We start from the raw sequence: 23,425 nt of genomic DNA on the forward strand, positions 1-23,425 counted from the left end.
CACTCAAAATGTTGTAATTAATTTCTGTATTATTATTTCCTACTTTGTCAAAGTTTAATCAAGATAAAAAAAAACAAATCTGCATTTCAAAGTGCGTACATTTTTTAAATTATTTACTCTGTTTAAATGTATAAAGCACAAGATTTCCTACCTGGGACACGTGCTGAGGGTTGAGAAATGTCTTCCTCTAGTTTATTAGAAATGTCTTCCTCTAGTTTATTATGGTAGAGGAAATTGAGGGAAGATGAAAGAGAATTTGGAAGAAAGCAGATGTCCTGCCTAGAAATATAAGAGATTGAATCGCAATAAGAAGATTTGGAGAGTTGTTCCAAAGAAAAGAAGACAAACACATATGCCTTTCCAAAGTGATCACCAACAACAGGTGGTAGAAGAGTCAAATGTATACAAAGTCTCTTTACATACTAATATGTATCAAGTTATATTTCTTAATATGTAGTATCCTTTATAAGTACATCTTAATTTTTAAATAAAATCTCTTTTATTACGATATTTTCATAAATACACTATACCAGATAAATGCGCCGTCATCAAATAAACAAAAACGATGATTTATCAACCATGACATGAAAAGTCAGATTTCGGGAATGATTGGCAGGTATATATATTTTTTTAATTAAAATTTTTGGTAGGTAATAAAAAATATAATACGATTTCAAATTTCCAATAAAAGGTGTTCAAATTATTCATATTTATACGATATGAGTTTGAACTTATTCCTAAGAAGGTAAAAATAAGAAATACTGCGTTCTCAAAAAAAAACACGATTTATATTTATTCTGTTATAATGTTTTACGTTTAACATCATAATTTTCAATCAGTTTTTACATGAAAAATTATATCTGCCTAAATCATGTCGCACACAAATTTGATTAACGAAATAGATGAAATTATGAATTTCGAAATTAAGGCCGTTTACCGTAACAAGTTTATACAAATACGCGGAATGTAAGCTCGCTCTGAATAACAGCCGTAGCTTCGACATGTTTCGTCTTAAACAGCGTAACGCCGATACGAATATTCGAGTTGACATATTCTGAGGACTGCCTAAAGAAAACTGGAAATGGCGTTATTTATTCAAACTTTCAGGGGGATTCAATATTTCATTTAAGATAAGCGCTTGAATATCTCAGGAATTTATCAGGTAAAGAAATAAAAAAAAATATTTATCTTAGTTTTTGACATCTCAACATAAGATGAAGAAGAATAAAGCAGTCTGGGCATTTACAAGGCTTACGAACAAAATAGGCTGGTTTGAGTGATCACTGTACCAATTCTACCCATGATTGACAACCACACAACTGAACTTCTTGGAATTTCGAAATATGTGGTTCCATTTTGAAACATAGTGCTTCAATCACTAGAGACATCTTTGACGGTCGTAAGCACCGCAAATGCCCAGACTTCCATATTTTTCTTCATCTATATAGAGATGTCAATTTTTTTTGTGAAAAACAACTCATTTATATGGAGATAATCCGTATTTGAACGCACTCAAAACGTTGACAAATGTATTTAAGCCTTAATTTTGATGTGTATATACATATTTTTTTTAAATTCAAGTTTTACTAAGTTAATACCACAATTTCTTCGAATCTATCAGCACACGTATTTTGACGCATTTCGAACTATTTTTAAGCACCGTGAAAATGACGCGTAACGCAACGAAACCCGTGTCACAATGTATTTTAAGAAACAGTGTTATTTTCCAAGTAAAATTTTAATTAAAAATGAATAGATAATACCACAAAGTCACTGGAAAAAAAATAATGAAAAAATAATATGTTATTTTATTTGAAGGATGAAAGTACATCAATCTAATAACTTAAGCGAATGTATGCCAAAACAATTTATGAAAAATTTCTAATAATGAAAAAAGCCAGAAGGCAAGGCTGAAATAAGCATTACCGATAAAATTAAGAGCAGTGTGTTGAGATGGTTTATGTATCTGTGAAGAAAGAATGGTAAAGTAATTTTTTTAAACGAATGCGTTTGGTAATAGACACAGAGCAAGATAAAGAAAAATTTGGTATGATCAAATATTTCAAATACTTGGGCGTAGTCAGGTCAGGAGTTGTAATAATCGGCGGTTATGTATGAGGAGATACATGAATGTGGAAGAGGCAAAGATTATTAGCAAAGACATAATGAATTGTTGGGTAATATTTCCAAAATAAAACAAGGTTTGTTGGATTGAATTCTACATTTATTTATGTATATGTTAAGACGTGTTTGATAATGTCTTAAGAAGACGAAACGCGTCACGTATTAACATATACAAAAATAAATGTAGAATTTAATCCAATAAACCTTGTTTAATTTTGGATTTATTACCCAACAATTCAATATGGAATTTTACCAACTGTCTGCAGTTACAATAAATAAAAAAAGACATAAGTAATGGTCTAGCATTATTTTTTCTCTTTCTACTCCTACGAAAAATGGGGTAAGTTAATTTTTTCCATCAAATATTTTCTTGTGTATTTATACTTACATCATTTGTTTCATTTTTTTACATTACTTCGGAATCACATGAATATTTTTTTCAAGCCACTGTTCAAAGTAAGAAATGAATAACTTATCGCTATTTGTTCGTGAGGAACTATTTTATTACTACAACATCGTTGGTTTTTTATGAGATTTCAATAAAACTCGGATATAGGAACAACAACTTTAAAACACGCTTTATTTACGACCAATGTATGGTAAAAATAACATGTCAAGGGATGAATATTATTCATGCATTGTGTAAAAGAATTCCTGAAAAATTTCCATATTATTATGAAATATTCCGCAAGAAGCGTTGACCCGAAATCTGAAATTCCGTAACGTCATTCGTGGTACTAAATCTCATCGTAGTGAAAAGTCATAAATTATGTGCAGGAATACTTTACATGGAGCGCAGTAAATCATGCAATATATATGCAGCTGAGGACTATTATTATGACGAAATCGATTCGTGATATTGCAGCCTGGACCTCGCAAATGGATTTTACGGTTAGGGTGAATCTGTGAAGATATGACATCACGGAAATGAATTTTATCAATTTTAACCATAAAAAAACATATTATAATCCCAACTATATAACAATACTTATACTGGATTTTTTTCTGAGAAAAACAAATGTGATTGTATTTGTAAAAAAAATTATAATATATTCTAAAATTAAAACCATTGTTGACTTTGTGATATGTTGTAAACTCATAAATGCGCAAACTTTCATATTCTTAAGTCGATTACTCACAAATTGGTGATAAAATATCAATACTACTACCTTCTTAAATTTCAAATAAATCAAACAACCAAGTGTTTGCTTTGAATTCAGTAATAAAATCAAGTTACTACATAAAATGACTGAAAGGCTGAAATTCTATTCATTTACTTCTAACTGCTCGGCTCGCAAGCCAATGTATTTATTCATTCATTATCGCATTGTATTCATTTTCCACCTCCGTAGTGTAATGGTCAGTAAGCTCAGCTACCGTTCTGGAGATTCCGGGTTAGAATCCCAGGGGGATCAAATAAATATAAGTAATTTTTCACTCTAATATTTATTCAATATTACCCTGGACTAGTGCCTGAAGCGGAGGGCTGATCACCTTTCCTCCATGCGTTGACGATCAAGATAACACTGTATTTATATGATCCAGTGCCCTATGCATAATTGGGAGCGAATAAGGGATGATTTTAATAAAAATATATCAAAACAAGCCGTTTATCATTACATTTATTATTATTTTATAAGTTTTCGATTGAGTGAGTTAGTAAAAAATAATTTAATATTGTATAACATTTTCAATATATTCTTAGGATAACGTTTTCTTGTTTGTAGTTAATCAACGTTTGTAATTCATAGCCGTCGAAAACAGGAAATAAAGACAGCCTCCTTCCGGATGCTTCCGCGCCGTGATTTCTATTGTATTATAAGAAAAAAACAATTGAGTTGGTAAACAACATGGGTGAATCTATAACGTCTAAGGTCTAATAAAACCTCCCAGCTGTTGTGGCACACAACATGGGATTATCTCATACTGGCCATTAACAGGATAGATGGATAATGCCATACATTTCAATTACCTGATTACTTCTAATCTCCTGGTAATTTATAAGAATTCTTTTTATTCACAACATTTTGAGAGTGACCAAATACCTGTTCACAAATCTGGATTATCTGCCCTAAGGATTTTTTATTCATTTTTGGCATTTCAACATAGATGAATAAGAATATGGAATATTGTTTATATACGAAGCAGTAACTTTGTGGTTTTCCATTTTATAATTAAAATATAACACTGTTTTAAAATCACTATAAATCATTTTATGGTGATTTAAATACGAAGTTACATTTTAATTATATTAGAGAATATAGAAGTTAGAGCATTTATAGGGCTTAGGACCATTATGGGTTTGGTAAAATATCACTTTACACACGTGTAAAATTCACCAATTTTACTCAGATCAATATATCTAGGAGTTTCAAAAATTTAATATGTGGTTATTTTTTTAAACATAAATAAACTCAAACCTGGTCTTAGAAAAGTGTTTTATTTTAACGATACTTTTATGGTCATTTTCATCAATTCAGTGTACATAAAATAAAATAAATTATAGTTAACGAAATTCATAACATAAAATAAAATAAATACGCAGTTTCCAAACTCTGAATCACTTTTTTTCGGAATCAGAGAACAATGTTTCTGCCTTGTTTAAGATAAAATTATTTATTTATTTCTTCTAAAACGTATCAATTTGTTTCATTGACAAGATCAGCTTAGGTTGAGTGGATAAGATGGCTATGTTTTATGTAACCAGAGATAAAGCCTCACGAAAAACTCCGTTTGTCAAATAGAGGTCAGATTAAACTTAAGCCTTACTGGACGTTTATCTTAGTGGTCCACTTTCCAGGGATAATGTAATTACATGGGATGAAAAACAATACAACAAAACTTAGGGGATGAAACAAGGGGTGGGGAGAGAGAGAGAGCTGAGCGTGTATTTGGCACACCTTAACTCGATACTAGAGAATTTTAATTTTTTGTTCAATAGCATAATTATTTTTTTAAAATAAATACCTTCTTTAACATTTAGAACTAAACTTCAAATCAATGAACAGGCAAATTGCGTAAATTATTTATTTTGAATATAATATTTACAAATTTATAAATACAAGCTTATAAATTTATAAACTTTTAATTAGTTAGTTAGTTATATTTGTGTTATTTTGTTAATTGTTTATTATTAGATGAACGGGGTTCAAATTTGATAATTAATAAGTCAAATCCAAGGTGATTAATTTGGCTATTTAATTTATGAATCAAGACATTTAATTTATTTAAAGGATACAATTTAAAAAATAAAGAAGACCAGGACTTAAGATAGCATTATATAAGCAATGAAATGGAAACAATGGTAGAAGAGGAGTAAGTATTCTTGAAGTAAACGGAGAGAGAGAACAAATTTCAAGAGCACTCGGGGTTACATACTCGTGCTTTGCATACATTGCATAAAACTATTGCATATTTACTTGTTTCAAAATTTAATGCAATATGGATGTTCAATAATCTCCAGAATGGTGAAAGTTATACAAGTGTATAAAATGATCAGTTTAGCCAAATGCCAGGCCATTAGCCCTTGGGATACTCAAACTATCTATCTTCTTTCCTTAAAAAAACAATGGATGTTTCACCGTACAGTGTTTGAAAATGATCCGGAATGCATAGAAATGCGTGAAATCGTTTTTTATTAGTGGTATTTACTAAGTAAAATTTAAATTAAAAATGGATAGATTTTACTACAAAGTAAATGCCGAATGAATTAATGAGACACCTATAATATTCTATGATTTATATTTGAAGCACTAACTAGGTGATTTTTCATTTAAATTATACCTTAAATATTCATATATGATCCAAATGATATATTTTTATTTTAATATAGGGAATATTTTGTAAAAGAAACCTCACAACAAACAAATTCCAATAAGTGTCAAATATTTTTTCACATTTGCATAAAAGTTTCTACAATATATTTTTTTTTATTTAAAAGTGATTTAAAATTTAATACGCTATTTATCAAAGTAAATGGATGAAATCATACGCTTATTTTTTACAACGTCTGAGATATTTCCAAACAGCGATTCTACATAAAACACTGATACTTTGTTTAGTTTAGCATCGCGACGCCTTTTTCAATTTAAATTACGAGCGTCGTTTAATCCTTAGACGCCAAGTCAATCTGAAGGAGGTTTTAAACCTTCGGGAGTCGAGATTAAGCGAAACGTGATGCCTGAAAGGGTCGACAAGATTCAGGACTTTTCGTGAGAAAAATGGATTTTTCTCAAGTAAGATTGTTTGAATTTCGGAGATTTTTTAATCTAAGCTAATGTTTGTGGAACAAGATACGAAAAAACGAAGCGTTAGTAGAATTCTTATATCGTTTATATCTAATAAATGTGCTTCCTGGGCCACGCGTTAAAGGATTTTTACATTTTCACATTATTTTTTCATGATCATTTACATTATCGATTGGGATACAATGAAACATTTTTTCTATTTATTGAATTAGAATTAATGTTATAAAAAAAGTTATTATTCAATATAACAAAATCATAAAAATAAATATATTAGGTAATTGTTTCATTACACATCAAACACAAGTTGCAAGTTAATATTTTTTGCATATTGAGAACATTTATTGTACTCTAAACAAGTCATGTTTACATTAATCAACTTTAAAGTTATCTTATGAATGTGTTATTTTTTATATTTTAAACATCATGTTTTTTCATCAATTTCATGAATATTTGTCCAAAAACAATCTGCATCTCTCATAGATATCATCTTATTAAATGATTACTTACATATGTACCTCAAACTAAATTACTATAATCAAAAAAATAATGTCAATTGCTCTTATTTATTCAAAAAATTATTGAAAAAAAATTGTTCTAGAAATATAACATATTAAAGGGCAAACTTTTATTATTTGGATGCTTTTAAAATATTTTTGGGTTTATGTATTAAAAAAAAGACTCATCACGTGAACTGCGTTTAAATTTTCGCGATGGATATAAAATTTTCTTTTAACAGCATTCATGGGCATTATTATAAAAGTTATTTTTTCTCTTGTTTCAGGAATGAAACCTCGGATGAAAAATCACTTCAGAGCTCATCAGCTGTCAGTTTGGCTTCGCCTCGTACCAGAACTGCATCGTGCGGGAATGGAAGACGTCGTTGCGCGTCATAACCTCTTCCGGAACCACAACGACGCAGACCTATACGATGGAGTATGTCTAGATCTCTCCCCTACGAGACCTCTACGGACGTTTTCCGACGACAGCAAGTGATAGCTAATAACACACTCTTCGTGGACGTCTCTTTAACTACCGCTGATACAGTAGTCACTACTTGCGTCACAGTTCTACCAGGAAGCCTTCCCGGTAGTGCGAACAATGCCACGACCGATCCTTTAGCAAGCCTGGAAGCTGCAGGGTACGCCGCTTATTCGACAGCCCTCAGTGTGACGATTGCAATAGGCTGCTCTTTGCTTATTCTCAATGTCCTTATTTTTGCCGGAGTCTACTATCAAAGAGATAAAACGAGAATGGATTCTAAAAACATGCAGCATTATAACAAGTCCAGTTTTGATCCTCTATCTGAGAAGCATAGTCACTATCATCTCGACCATCCTTCTAACGCTAGCGTTATTGTAGACGTGGAAACTCAGACGCAGAAGCATAAAAAGAAGAACGCCGGGTCTCAAAATGATCCCCATTTATCTGACGTCTCTTTCAAAGGACCCCACTTGTGTGGAAATTCAAATATGCAAATAAACAGCGGCGCTTTGGTCAAGGCGCCACCTTCCAGTCCAAGCGTAATGATAGGGAATAGTTTAACTCTGCCTCACAAAAACAAAGGGTCGCAGAAGAATTTCAATACAAACATGGGACATCAGAATCTGTCGTCCGTGGCGACTTTGCCCAAAAATACATCGGTGCATTTTCAACAGCAGCATCTTATCAACACGTCTAATATGATAGCCGAGATGCATCATCACGGGATGCTTCTTCCTCCGAACGGCTCTGCGACGATGCATCTGAGTATGCCTCCTTCTCCTCCCATGCTGAGGAGGTCCGATAGTCCCCCGATCACCCAAAGCTTGCGGGCGACACACGGAACTTTTAAAAGCTCCAATACCAACTCCAACGGAGACCAACATAGCGTCCCTCACGCTGCCATGAGTGAAATGAGAGTGTGATATACGTAAATTTGCGTACACGGTGCGCAAAATAATTTTAAGTATTCAATTCCAATGTATTTCTCAAGTTTGACATGCGTCGGAGCAAAATCAAAGTGATACTGTTATTCAATGTAGTCATAAAATGTAATCAGTGATCAAATCAAAATAAACTTATTATATGATAAATTATACAGTCGCATTTTTAAGTAATAATGTAATATTATTATGAACGAATTTTAAATATAAAAGGCCATTTTTTAAGATATTTCTTGGAATATGATGTCACGTTTAATTCAAACTATTCGTTGGTCAACTATTTTTTTTACAATTCGTAAATATTAATTAACCTATCTTTAATCTATCCATTATACGGAAAAAATATATTACTGTTCATACCACAAAACAAAACCTTTTTTTCGGAACGGTTAAAACATGCCGTGGAAAAATATATATGGAAAGATCTTTTAAGGGTTTTACATTTATTTATACAAATTTGTCTTTGCTTTAATTTATTTTTAACATTTTTTAAAAAGAATTAAAAGGATTAATATATATATAAAATGATAAGTAAAGACTTACTATAAATTCGGATGTTTCGAATTTGTCAAGTTCTATTTAAAGTTTGTTAAACAATGTATTAAAATTGATGGTCTGATTTATACGAAACACTAAAGTATCGATGTTGTAAATAATAGTTTTATATATCATCCGTGAAGTATTTTAAACGATATTCTAAGTAAACAATACCTCTTAAAATATTTATAGTAAAAAGTCGTAAAAGTACTTTTTTTCTCATTTACATCGATATTTTTTCTCAAATTTTTTGTATGAAATACACCACAAATGTTTTGAATTATAACTACTATTCCTGTCATCTCTTGAATTTTACAAATATTTATCAGATTTTTACTATCGACAAATGTGTGTCAAAAATGTAAATAATATATATATTTAACTAACTAGAATATTATATTATTATTGTTTCATATATGTAAGTAAGTGCATAATACATTAAAATTAAAATAATAAAACTATTAATGAAAATAAAATGTTACTTTTATTTCAATATGTTGTTATTAAAAATTGCAACTATATTTATTTATACTTACTGACGCAAAGGCAATACACTTCCCCACACCAATATGTCTTTGTAAACAATCTTCGCCTCCTGACCTGAAAACTTTAAATTATTTGATCATGCCAAGTATTCCTCGGTCTTCCTCTGCTTCTATTTCCTACAACATTCGACTCATAAATTTGTTTTACTGTTCTTTCTTTACTCAATCATTCTACATGCACAAAGTATCTTAACATTCCTTTCTTAATTTTATGGATGATGCTTATTGCAGCTTTGCACTGTCTCACCAAATCATCGTTTTTCCGCACTTTTATCTAAAAGATTGCTTTTTGACTGCAGTCAATCTGTTTCCATCCTTCTTTTACCAACTCCATGCTTCACTTCCATTCATTAGGGTAAACCTTTTTCGTATAAAAAAGTCCCCATTTCTAAATAAATTATGTTCTGTAAAATAATCTCCATTTTGTCTAAGTTCAAAGTAAATTAGGGTACAAAAAACTCACATAAATTCAATAAAAAAATGTAGAACCCACCAGTAAACAATTTGTTTTTAAAATACACTAAAAAAAGTCTTTTGTTTCAAGAGACAATGTTGAGTTTCATCCACAAAAAACGTATCCTGTAAAACTCATCTTAAATACTGGGAGGGCTTTTTCAAGGATAATGGCTGACCCTTCGCCATTGTTTATCTTTTCGCATTTAGCCGCTTAGAATTAAAAATGTTTTAGGGGAATTCACCACAATGGCACAATAGCCATGTTGCAATGTACTGGCGATACGGAAAAGGGGAAGTTTGTGAGATTTATCGTTGCGCTAAATGAATCACCATAAATAATAATTCTTCGTTAGTTTTATTTTCTTGTTGAATATCAAGTAGAATATACCTATAATTTGAAAGCGAATTTTTTCTAGACGGAAATGGTTTTATTTGTGTCGCTGTACAGGAAATATAAATTTTGTTATAGTTGAAAAAATCCCTTTACATTAGTCCTTTATATTATGCCTCTTTTAGTCAAACGCACGTAATCTATTTAGAGTAAATATGAGAAGAAAAAACAGTTTCTTTTTAAAAATCAAATGCAGAAAATATACGGTTGGTTTTTTTATGTAAAATTTTAGTTTCATAATATTATAAAATTTTTGGCGTGCTTTTGATGACTTCGTGAGGAACAATAAAATGCAGTGGCGTGCACCGATAATTAATCAGGGTGAGCAGTAGGGGTAGGTAGTAAGGTAAACTGGTACTATTTACTAAAGTAGGCAGTAGGAGGTAGGTAGTAAGGTTAGCTATCACTACTTACTAGGATAGGCAGAAGAGGTAGGTAGTAAGGTAAGCTTGGAAATAAGGTACGGTAGGCACTGGTTGCTTTTTATATGTCACGCGGGTAAGTTGGGATAGGCACTGTTTTCTACCTATATGGAATGCACGCCCCTGAATACGGGGTAGGACAAAACAATACAATTGTTACTAAAATTTCTACTCGTGTATTGTACTTGTCGTTTTAATATTGTAGCCTTAGTAGAAACTAAATACAAAACAATTGAAGTTCATTTGCTTCAAACTGGTATGCGATTCAACCCCAGAGGAGAGAGAGAACGAAGTGGAGTTGGGTGTCTTCATGGTGGAAAAGAAGGGCATACGATAGAGGTAAAACTTTCCGTAAGTACCCCTACTTTAAAAAGTATATTTGGAATTTTAAGTAGGTACTGAATATTTTTGAAGAGGGCTAATAATCGTATTAAATGACGTTGTAATTTTATTTAAATTAAATTGAATGAGAAATATTTGCTTTTTTTTACTATCCACAAAAATACTTTAATTTCATACTATGTATATGAGTCTGAGCGGCTTATTATTAGAAATAGGTAACAAATTATAGTAGAGTGGGACCACAACCTGACGCTATTTACGAAACCTATTTTAAAATATTCATTTTAGTTAATAAGTGAGCATCGTTCTAGATTTACATATATTGAGTAGAATTTTAGAAAAACATGATATGATTTATGTTTGAATAAATATTTTTTTATAAATTTACTATTTTTAACTATTATTAACACAATAGAAATTTCCACAAATGCGTGGGTGGGTGAACAATATAATACAACAAAATAAAGTATGAAAAAAGTGTCTAAACATGAAAAATAGGAGTAGAACGATAGTAGTTAAAATAAAAATTGAAATACAAAAGAATTTAAATATTGACAACAAAATTAATCTTGGATTACGAAATCACTGTTTGATATGTAAAAATGATCTCTCTTAATAAATTAATTCACACACGGAACTGCTCGTCAAACAAACGTAAGTGACATTTTTATGTTCACTTTTAGGTAGTAAATTGATGAAATGATTAATGAGTCAATCGTCTGAATTATGATGTTTACTTTAAAATGGGTAATTTTATCAGTCTTTCGTACAAGTCTCTAATTTCTTTCATTTTGTTTTTACTGTTACATTTTATATTTTTTGATACCTTTATAAACTTTCTTTACCGTTGGTTTCGTACTGAAAAAACACGTTTTTCAATATAATTCAGGTTTCCTTAAGAAGATTTTCACCCTGAAAAATACAATGAAAATATCCAGTAATGTTGGCTTTCCATCTAAGGAAACAGATTATCTACTCAGTCTTTTTACTCCACATGCATACAAAGTATACAATGTTTAAATTATGTTCCATCTGAATCTATAATAAAATAAATAAAATATCTTTTATTTTTTTACAGTAACGCTTTTCTACAGTTTTTTACACTTACTTAGTCAGATTGGGAGCCGTGTTTTGATAATAAAATATTTTAAATACTGTCATACAAAATATTGTTTATTTTTTAAAATTGCCTTATTTAAAAATACAAAGATACAATAGCTATCACAAAATCAAAGTATAAAAACATAAATACATACAAACTTACATTTATTCAAGACTTTTATTATTTAAATTACATTAAAAGTTACAATTAAATATCTAACTTAATTCTAAGCCATTGCATGTTTATAACTATTTAAGTACCATTAATACGTTTTTGTTTTCACAATTAAATATAGAATTATCTTTCAATTTATTGCAATCATCTTTTGATCTGTTTGCCTTGATTTCCATTATGCTTTGTTCAATGAACGTAAATTTTTTTTTCACAAAGTTGGGAAAGAGTTTTGCAATTTAAATAAGTACCTACATTTAATAAACAAGCATCAGCATTTTTTTTTTTAAATATATATTTTTCATTTGCTCTCTTTCGCAAAATATATATATATATATATATATATATATATATATATATATATATATATATATATATATATATATATATATATATATATATATATATATATATATATATATATATATATATATATATATATATATATATATATATATATATATATTTATATATATATATATATATATATATATATATATATATATATATATATATATATATATATATATATATATATATATATATATATATATATATATATATATATATATATATATATATATATATATATATATATATATATATATATATATATATATATATATATATATATATATATATATATATATATATTTATATATATATATATATATATATATATATATATATATATATATATATATATATATATATATATATATATATATATATATATATATATATATATATATATATATATATAAATATATGTATATATATATATATATTTGAAGAATCTAAAAATTGTAACCATTCAAAGAGGTCTTCCCAATGTCAAATATTTGTTATCCATATGTTGGTTATTTTGTATTCTGTATCAACTATACTGTCAGGTTGAATTCGTTTAAAAGATTAAATAAAGTTAATATATTTATAGAATGTTACAGGAGTCTCAACATGAGATAGGCATCTATGTTTGGTTTATCTATGAAAGAACATGAAAGCTTGAGCATCCCAAAGCTTACAAACTTTTGTTTTTCTGATATAAACCATTCCAATTTTCTGAACATACATAACAACTTATAATTTTACCTAACTCTGTTGAAAAAACAGGAAAGTTTTTATGTTTTTCGTTTTAAATTAAAGAATACATTTATTTGCCTTTATTTTCTTCTTTAAGTTTTCACTGTATAAGGATACTCAAAATACAATGTTTCTTGTTTTGAAAGTGCGAAACTATAACTTTTCTTAAATTATATTACTAGACATATTTGACTTATTATAAAAGTTATTATAAAAAAAAATACGAAGGATTTAATAAAATTATCACTAATAGTAACAACAGTTTACTTATTTCACTTTTTTTACGGTTCCAGTGCTGCATTCTGTATCATTGGATGATTCGGACGTGGATTGCTCATTGTCGAGTGAATCATTTGATGATTTTTGATGTAGAATCGGTTGAGGCAGTGCGCTTGTTTTGATTGGTACCGTTTTGGCAGGAATTTTTCCTTTACTTAGTTTCGGACTCTGTTGTACTTTAAAGTCTTTTTTGGAATTTTTAGCTGCCATTGTAGGCGTTTTGGGAATTTTGGAGATGCTGTTACTCCTAGTCACAGTATTGCTTTTCTTCTCAAGTTTAATATTCTTACACGTTTCGGATGATTTTTGTTCAACAATTTTAGCAGGATTCAAAGCATTATCCGGAGTTTTAGATTCCTGATTTTTTTGCTGAAGCTGTTTTTGTTTCTGCCTTTCTAGCTCTTGAGGAGTCGGTGGACCTTTTGTGTCCGGTATATAAACGGGTATATTAATTTTCAAATCAGTCTGCCTGGACAGACTCCCCATTTTAGAATCGACTGTATCGCATTTGAGGATTGAGGACCTGTCTTTTGAGGATTTAAACGAATTTGTACTTGAAATTATCTTACCGTCAGGTTTTTCGAAACTGTTGTCTCTTGCCACCACTCTAGGAATATTAGTTGGCCTAGAAGTATTCGGATTTTTGTTGATCGTAGGTTTTATTATTATTTTTGGGTCCATGACTTTTATAGTTTCCTGTGGATCGGCCGAAACAATGACGCGTGGTTGTTTAATGACTTCATATGACGAATGAATACTTTCATCTTCTCTTTCGCTATCAGTTTGGTCGCTCTGAGAAACATCGCTCATTTCCAATTCCATCATATTGACCCTTGCTTTTGGTTTATTATTAACCTGTGCATAAAGTTGCATCATATCTGAAGGGTTAAAATTAAATCGTTGTGAGTTCGGAAGGGTATTGGAATTCATTTCAACGTATTGAGGAGATATATTTTTTCTCGCCTGTCTTATATCGTGCGGGTTTACTGATACGGTATTATTATGTTTTCTTCCTAGTGTGGATGAAGTTCTTGGAGGTGGTAATGGGGGACACCTCGTGAATGATGTAAGTTCCGTTGGAGTACTCGCTTCTGAATTCGGAACCGAACTTTCTTCTGAAGTCGAAAAAAGTAAATGGTTCTGAGGTGGAAGTGAGAGGCGTTTCTGAGCCATGTTCAACTTGTTATCTCCTGATTTGGGTAAGTCTGGTAGAACTTTTGGATAATTTCTTCTCTTCATATTCATCAGAGATTCTTCTGGAGTCATCGGGACATTCTTGGATTTAGTATCGTCTCTACAGGTAACGTTTATGTCATTTCTGAAAGCAGCTGGCGGTTGGATTGTACTAAAAGTATTAAAAGAACCCGGTTGTCGGGCACCAAGTCTGTATGGGAACATTTGTTCATAATTGATATCTTTAACTGGGTCTGATCGTGAATGTTTGTGTGTGATTTGAATAATTTCTGAAGGTTTTTCTACGGACACTTTTAAATTAACTGTGCTTTTAAAAACATTTTCTTTAGAAAGTGATTCATTCGATGAGCGCTTTACAAAATCTTCAACAGTTTGTGATCTGCGTAACTGCGGGGTCGATATATCACGCACTTCATCAAAATAGCAACAGTAGTCTAATGATTTAGAGAACTCTATGGGTTGTTGTTTTAAAACCGAGCTACTTCTTGTTGCGGGTGTTGCGTCTATTGCAACAGACACCTTTTGTGATTTATTCTTTTTAATAGTTCCATTAGGTGTATTTTTCTCGTTACTTTGTTTACTTTTATTGGATTTTGTAGATGCGCTTGGTTTTGAACTTTTAGCTGATCCAGTATGTTTAGAGCTTTTCTTTGAACTCGAAGAATTGTTTTTATTTTTATCACTTATTAACTTAAGACTTTTTTCCAATGCTCCTGCTGAAGCTGTTGAATCAGTCGGAGCTTTTAAAGAACCAGTCAATGATCCAATTTTACAATTTGGTTTTGGTATATCTTTTGCGATTTCGTCAATTGCAGTTTTACTGTGATATGGAACGTTCGTCAAATTGCTATTCATATGATGTCTCGGATCTTGTTTTGGATCTTCGGTTTTTCTTAAAAATCTAGGCGAACACCTTTGCACAATTTCATGCGCAATCCAATCTTTTACCTTCGTATGTGCGTCAATTGTGCTGTTACTCATATGCCTTCTGAGTTTAAATCTTTGTCCGAATCCTCCAGAATCATCAGATTTGGGTGTTTTCGATCCTTCTACAGCACGGTTTTTAACTGGCTCGTAGAAGTCATCCGCATTGTTATCCTTTGATTCTTTGATGAAAGTAAAAACATTGCATCCAGACTTTGGCGTTTCGACGTCGTCTACACCTTTCTCATAGCAGTTTATTTCATGGTCTCGCAAATCTCCATTAGAACAAACATTTACTCTTTTATTTTGCCTTTCTAAAGATTTTAATCTAGCTTTCTTGCAGTAAATAAATGTGAATGCAAAAATATTGATCAGCAAAAACGAAACTCCGATTCCAATCACCAATTGAAAGGTAAGACTTGATTTTTGTATCGGTGCTTCACTCGTCGGAGATGGTGTAGTAATATCATCAGTATTTGAAGCGGCAACTAAGATGGGAGGCATGTTTTCTTTAGTTCTCCAATTCTTCAACGGACCGTCCATAAGGCCAGGTGCGATGGGTCGGTTTGGCCGTTCCATCTTACGTATAGCATCATATGGATCTTCGTGGGTTTTTCGGTCTTCTACAGGTGGCCGAGGAAAAGGATTATACCTACCAAATCTGTCATTATTCGATTGTGGTACTGACTCACGGTGTTCATTGAATACATGTGATTTCGGGATAGTTGGGTTGATCCATGAAGGAGGACCTAAAAATGAGTTATTAAAAATGAATATTTGAATAAAAACTGCGAAATACACTGAAATATGAGATTAAATTTTCAATATTAATTTTACCTCCAAATCGAAATGGACGCGCCGTGGTTTTAGGGTATTTAGCAGGTGGACTTTCATATGATATCATAGGATTTGTTGTATGATTTTTAAGCATATTTGGTAGAATTTCATTCCAATATTTCATGTAGCGGTTTCGATATCGAGAACTGATGTGTGGTGGGATCCCTAAAAATATTTCAAACACTATTGAATATAATTAGCATTTCCAAACTGAAACAAAGCCAAATCAATATAATTTTTTTAAGCATCGTTAAAATGCATTACGTTGCAACGGGGTAAGTGAAGTTTTATTTGTAAATTTTCTTTACCCAAGTGAACAAAGGACTGGTTGTCGGGGTTGTATTGGGGCCATTCCACATCGTATTTATCCCAATCTTTAGGTCCGAGGCTAAGAAAAGAGTGTTTCCGAGGATTGTTGGGGTTTCTGAAAAAAAAACAAACAAAAAACTGTTAAATACAAAAACAACTGCTTTAAAAGTAATCCTAAAAAATGTTTTTTTTTTTTTTAAATATCATCATTTATCGAACACCAATTACAATACGAAAACAAGTTTTTTTTTGTATCACTGAAAAATTAAGCCGAAAAATGATGTAAAATTCAATATCTAAGCGCATCCTCCGATATGTTTTGTCTTAAACATTCTAATTTCATTGTCACTATTTTGAGTATGACAATCAATTTAGAGCAATTTTTAACACATCCAATATTGGTAGGGCGAAAACAATATATTTTCATAAAAAAACCTATTTCTTATTTTGTTAATATTTTTTTAATAATTATTTACGAATCAGAACTTGAGAAATGAGTACGCTAAAATGAACTTTTTAGTAAAATCTATGTAATATGAATCAACTGCACAATACGCTGCACCATCCATCAAAATATATAATTATGGTATTTACCATATATTGTAAGCAGATATATAACGAAATCTAATCAACTTTTGGGTACCCTGCAGGCTTAATCAATTAATGTTGACTAAGTAGATATCATGTATCGCAAACATTGGTTTACGACTACTGATTGCCTTTGGATAATGTATTGTTAGGATTACTGTTATAAATTGACACCGAATATCAGGGTTGCCACAAGACAAAGGCGATCCAATTAAAAATAAATGAATAAGGACTTTGTTTTTAAAATGTTGCAGAAGTAGCAATGACATCTTTTAGCAATTCTTTAGTAAATCAATAAGAGTCATTATGTGCTTGAATAAATCACTGTCATTCATCCCATGTACAAAACAATGCATAGCTTAATTCCTCGAAGACAGAAACCTTCAACTTGAAGTTACCCTCTATAATTTAAGGAAAATATTTATATAATATTATTTGGGGTAATGAAGTTGGAATGTCTCTGATCAATTTAGACGCATTCTCTATTTATTATAAAATAAATACATAAGTAAACAACGAAATATTTATCGTTAGTTACAACATACTTTTATGTGTGTTTTATTTATTGATTCGGCAGTAACTTTGCAGTAGTATCTATCCATTTTTAATTTAATATAAACTTGGTTAGTACCACTAATACTTAAAATCTATTGACACACGTGTTTTGATGCATTCAACATCATTTACAAATACAGCATATTTGAAATAATAGTGACATGTAACAGGTTAGAACTGTGTTTGCGAAAAATGCTGCGTCCAGAGTTACAAAAACTAATGCATCATAAGTATATTTATTATTTGATTCAGTAGTCACATTGAATTATACAGTAAAAATATTTATCTTTTTCTCAATCAATATTTTTCTTGGTGAATACCATTATTTCTCAAAATAAATTGTGACACTTGTTATGATACATACATTCATGAAAAAAAAAATAAAAAATTGTATCTCTCAAGGAAAGTTTAAACTATAAATAAGAAATACGTCTATCCAAACTGGAAAGTTTCACCGAGGGTTTCTTGTTCAAAAGCTGTCGTAGGCTGAATAATTAACATATCATTAAACCATTAATGCATAATTTATTATGGAATATGTTATGTTCTCCGTCAAAGTGTAAGTAAATATGTGAATAGCTTGCATTAAGCAATATCAGTCCAACACACAATGTATCAATATTCGTTAAAAACCTAATTTCTAAATTAACTTTATCTGATTCAAAAAATGTATAAACTTTTATCTAAATATGAACTCACGGAAAAGATTCAACAGACAAAACAAGATAATACAAATTAGCTTGCATTTTGTAATAAGTTTAAGTTATTTCAAATAAATCATTTGCTTTGGCAAAAGAGGTATCGTTTTTGCGTCAGAGAGCGCCATCACGCTTCTAATATTGTAGCTTTAAAGCACTTAAACGGTTAGATAACTTTTGATTCTAAAAGAAGAGTTGGGTTAAGTTATTTAACAGAATGTACGAGAAGACTTTTTGAGCTTGTAAGAGTACGGGTATGCTATTGAGAGTATCTTTTCTATTTGTTTGTTCAAAATATTCCTCAATTTCTTTTTTCATCACACTCTGAGCTCTAACACTTACGTTATCCCTACCTTATCCTAATTATTTTATTTATATATCCAAGAATCTAGAACGCAACTGATCGCTTTTATTCATCTGACTGTTATCAGCAGTAAATAGTGCATAGAAGAGGGGATTGTATGGACACAGTGTTTCATTGACTGTTAATTGAATTACATGAAAGCTAAGCTAGCAATTCTGCGCTTGATCCCTGATAAAATTTATCATAAATTGAGTCGTTTTATCAGTTGAGGTGTCCTTTGTATCATTGGTTGCATATTGAGTTTAAACATAATAAAATATTTGTTTACATGTTGATTTTTCACCTTGTGTAATACCACTTAAAAACATTACATCATGACTGCCGGTTTCACAATAACCTTTCCATCACCGGGTCAAATAAATAGTCTAGAGACGATGACCTGATGATAGAATGGTTATATGAATGATAAGGAGAGTGTTATTTCATCATACGATAGTGATAAAAATGCTTTTGATTTACAAAATATACATTCGATGTAATTCCTTTTTTTTTCGAAAATAAAAAAAAAGTTCATCTACATTTTTCCTTTTTCTTTTTCTTGTGAAAGGATTACGACTTTTAATTTTCAGTTATTACTGTAACGACCATCTATTGAAATATAAATTCTCATTTACTTGATACCCACGTCATTTGAGATAGTTAATGTGGTATGATGCGCTTTTGCTTATCATCGTACAAATTGGCCACGATTAAGTCGTCAAGATAAACATCACCGGTTAACCCTTAACAAGCCGACATCAACCCCGAACTAGATAATAATTACTCCTCTGGATGTAGAGGGTTAACTACGTTAATTTTATGCAAATTAGCTGAATATATTGAAGGGGTTAGGGGGTTTTGATACAAATTTACATGTTTTCCTGATAGTTCGTGACGTTTATGTTGGATTTGAGTAGTTGGTCATTCAAAATAATGACACGGCTTTTCTATTAATCACCAACCCCTAATGAATTTAACATGTGCCCGAGTCATTTTGTTGTTATTTAGATAAAATAAGTAAACTCTATTTATTCTGCATTGCAAAAACAATATATCGTATATTTCAAAAAGTTGATAAAAATATATTTTATGTAAGGTATTTCAAAAGAAACGAAGCTTCTACCATTTTTTACAAAAGAAGATGGTAGTCTCACTCTTGAGCTTACAGCACGGCATTTGGTAGGGTTGAATGATCACTTTATATAAATATGTAACGTTCACTGTTCTGTCCACTATTTGACATCCATATTGCAAGAATTTTTTATGATTAATATACGCGTGTATCATGCTGTTGGATTCCTTTATGTATGTTGGTTGTTATTTGATAGATAGAATTTGGAGTAGTGGTGCCATCAATTGAGAATTTGTGAAGTATAAAGCCTTAATAAAACTATGAAGTTGTTAATATATTAACAGGGTATTAGATAAAATTTCTATTAATTGTTTACTTTGTGGTAAGACATGTTAAAATTATTAAGGAAACACTTGTTTTTATACCAATTGAGTTTATTAATGACTACTAGTTTCAGAAGCTAATCTTCCATTGTCAGGTCTGAATAATAACTAAAATATAAAATGAAAACTGTTCTATGAATAAGGAGAAGCGTAAGTTAGGTGGAGGGGGTTAGTCAAGGGGCGGAGTTTGAAAACAAAGGATAAAAGGAAAAAAGGTGAAAAATTTTGAAACAATATATTATTTAATAAATTATTATTGGAATAAATTTTCATTTATCTAAATGCTACCTGCCGATTATCTTAAAACTAAAGTGCCAAAAACGTTGATCTAATTTATGACGATGAGACATAATTCTTTGTGACATTTTAACATTTCATATTAAGTTTTGAAGTACAAATTTACGAGAAACGTCAATTGAGATAACTTTACAAAAGTTGTATTCAAAACTCTCAAACTTTTCTGCCGGAATGGAGACGATATAAACCCTTAAAATACTTCGGGTTCCTGTCGGAATTTTGAGAAGGGTTAATTTACAGTGACAAAAGTGACAGTCGTTCAACTGTAACGCATTTGGTTGAACTCCGGTTAAGCTGTAGTTAACTGGTGCTACAAAAATGCACCGGTGTTTATTGAAAGAGATTAGAGATAATCCAATTTTATCCCGCCGGGTTGGAACCCCGTGCTGTATTTAAGCTTTTAAAATACACAAACATCAATTTTAATTAGCTACGGGTGGAGTGGCGATCTGCGTAGGTTGTCGGATTAACAGTTAAACCAGGGCATTTTTTGGGTTTAGCTACTAAAAGCTCATAACATTTAATGATTCATAATTAAAAGATAATTAATAAACATAATATCTAAAAGAAATTTATAAATAATTAGTTAACGTTTCAAATTTATTTACGAGTGCAAAATATTCTTTCTGAATACAGAAATATAGACGTGTCGGGCTGTGGTCCCGTGGTTATCGCGTGGGGTATCGCGGAAGTCAGAGTTTCTCGGTTCGAGCTAACTCTACCACAATTTGATACCTATTTCTAACAATGAGCAGCTTAGGCTCACAGAAATAGTATGAAATCGAAATTTTTGTGCAAATAATAAAAACACAAATATTTCTCTTTCCTTTAAAAAAAATATTGTCATTAAAAAAAAAGTTGTAAGTTCTCAGATTTATAACGATACGTAAAAATATTTTTTGTTATAAAATGTCAGTGTAAAGGATACTTCTATTTATATTGATTTTAATCAATAGTTCTCTTCTTATCATTCTTTGTTCATTTTGTGTAATGCCACTTAAAATACTACAATTTAGTGTAATCGCACAAAATGAACGATGAATGAAAATAAGAGTGTTAAAAAACTAAACCACAAAGTTAATAATGATTCTAAAATGAAAATACTTCGAACGTCGTCATTGGATGTAATTAAGACGAATTTAAGTATTTCATTGAATTAAAATATGGTTACTAAATTTATATTAATGGAATCCGACTCGTCATTTCTAACGAATTTTTCAATGATAATTGGTTTTCTTGTATTTTTCACTCGACTTATGATTTTCTTGTTTTAAAACATCAATTTGACAATTGGCTTTTGTGAATTTTTTAATTTAACAAATCTTGACGAATATAACAAAGCGAAAAAAAAATTGAAGTTTCAATTGGCGAATTTCAGTTTTTCATAATATTTATTGTGATACGTATTTCAATGCTATTCACATCTCACATATTTAAAAATGGTATGGAATGCATCAAAATACGTGTCACTATAGATTTTAAGTAAAAGTGGTTATTACCAAATATTTTATTTTATACCAGATACATATTACCACAAAGTGACTGCCAAATCAATTTATGAAGTAAGTAAAAAAAAACTTAAATAATAGTTTGTATTTTTTAAATGATATTAAGATTAGTTTTCTTACCCGGTTCTTGCAAAGTTGGTCCAGTAACTCATGATGACCTCACTAAACAGCCTCTCCTGAGGGCTGTACTCTTCCCTGAAGTGGTTTCCAGCTGCTCCCAATGGAACCCCAAACACATAGGCCAATTCTTCACCATGTACGCTTTTACTGAGCTGAAAAAAGAAACAAATATTATTTTATATCTTTACCTCCGTAAAAACGTAAAATAAACTATTAAAGAAATATTCTACATAGAATAAATCGAACATTTTACTACTACATACATAAAATACTGATACTGTTTTATGAAATAAAAACCTTTCAAGAAAAGCTAAGCTGGAGTCCTAGTACTAACTGAAATGTACAAATGAAACAAAGGGTTAAGAGATAAAAGAAAGATAAAAGTAGACTGAATATAGTTAGAAAACGATTCCTCAGAAATGTATGGCAAAACGATGCATGATAGATGTTTGAATGATAAGCATTATCGATAAAATTAAGAAAGGTGTGATGAGATGATTTGGATTTGTAGAACAAATGAGTAAAGAAAGAAGAGAAAAATAAATTTTTGAGGTAAATGTTATTCGAAATAGGAGCAGAAGCAAACCGAGAAAATCTAGTCAAAATAGATTATGTCAAATACTTAGGAGTAGTCAAGTCAGGAGTCAGAATAATCGTCTGGTTTGTATGATGAAATGCATGAATGTGATAAGGAAAATAGTGTTTGCAAAGGCATAGTGGTGAGAAGTTTAATTCTCTTTACCTACTTATAACCCTAAAGAAGTACTTTACTTGTATTTTAATGATACTATGTATATTTTTTAAACATTTATTTTCCTTTTTGGGTAATATATCCAAAATAAAACAAGGTTTGTTGGATTAAATTCTACATTTACTTATGTATATGTTAATACGTGACGCGTTTTGTCTTCTTAGGACATTATCAAACACTTGTTTATGACATTATCAAACGCGTGTTAATAATGTGTTAGTAATG

General features: G+C 30.5%; 1 protein-coding gene and 1 pseudogene across 1 annotated transcript in view; one reads left to right on the forward strand and one right to left on the reverse strand.

Annotated features, from left to right (window-relative positions):
• LOC148304163 (uncharacterized) overlaps positions 1-9,255 on the forward strand; it is a 43,711-nt pseudogene extending 34,456 nt beyond the window's left edge.
• A 4,224-nt stretch (positions 9,256-13,479) lies between these two features.
• LOC148304164 (uncharacterized) overlaps positions 13,480-23,425 on the reverse strand; it is a 95,820-nt gene continuing 85,874 nt past the window's right edge. Inside the window, exons 10-13 of the mRNA XM_088268756.1 lie at positions 22,450-22,601; positions 16,885-17,000; positions 16,577-16,741; positions 13,480-16,488 (exon numbers count right to left, since the gene is read on the reverse strand). Coding sequence (XP_088124882.1) covers positions 13,610-16,488; positions 16,577-16,741; positions 16,885-17,000; positions 22,450-22,601 — 3,312 coding nt within the window. The 3' untranslated portion in view covers positions 13,480-13,609. The remainder of the gene's footprint in view (positions 16,489-16,576; positions 16,742-16,884; positions 17,001-22,449; positions 22,602-23,425) is intronic.

Source organism: Brachycentrus maculatus, unplaced genomic scaffold, assembly GCF_059751285.1.
Source record: "Brachycentrus maculatus isolate JH-2025_06_01 unplaced genomic scaffold, ASM5975128v1 h1tg000327l, whole genome shotgun sequence".
In the NCBI taxonomy this organism is placed as follows: Eukaryota; Metazoa; Arthropoda; class Insecta; order Trichoptera; family Brachycentridae; genus Brachycentrus; species Brachycentrus maculatus.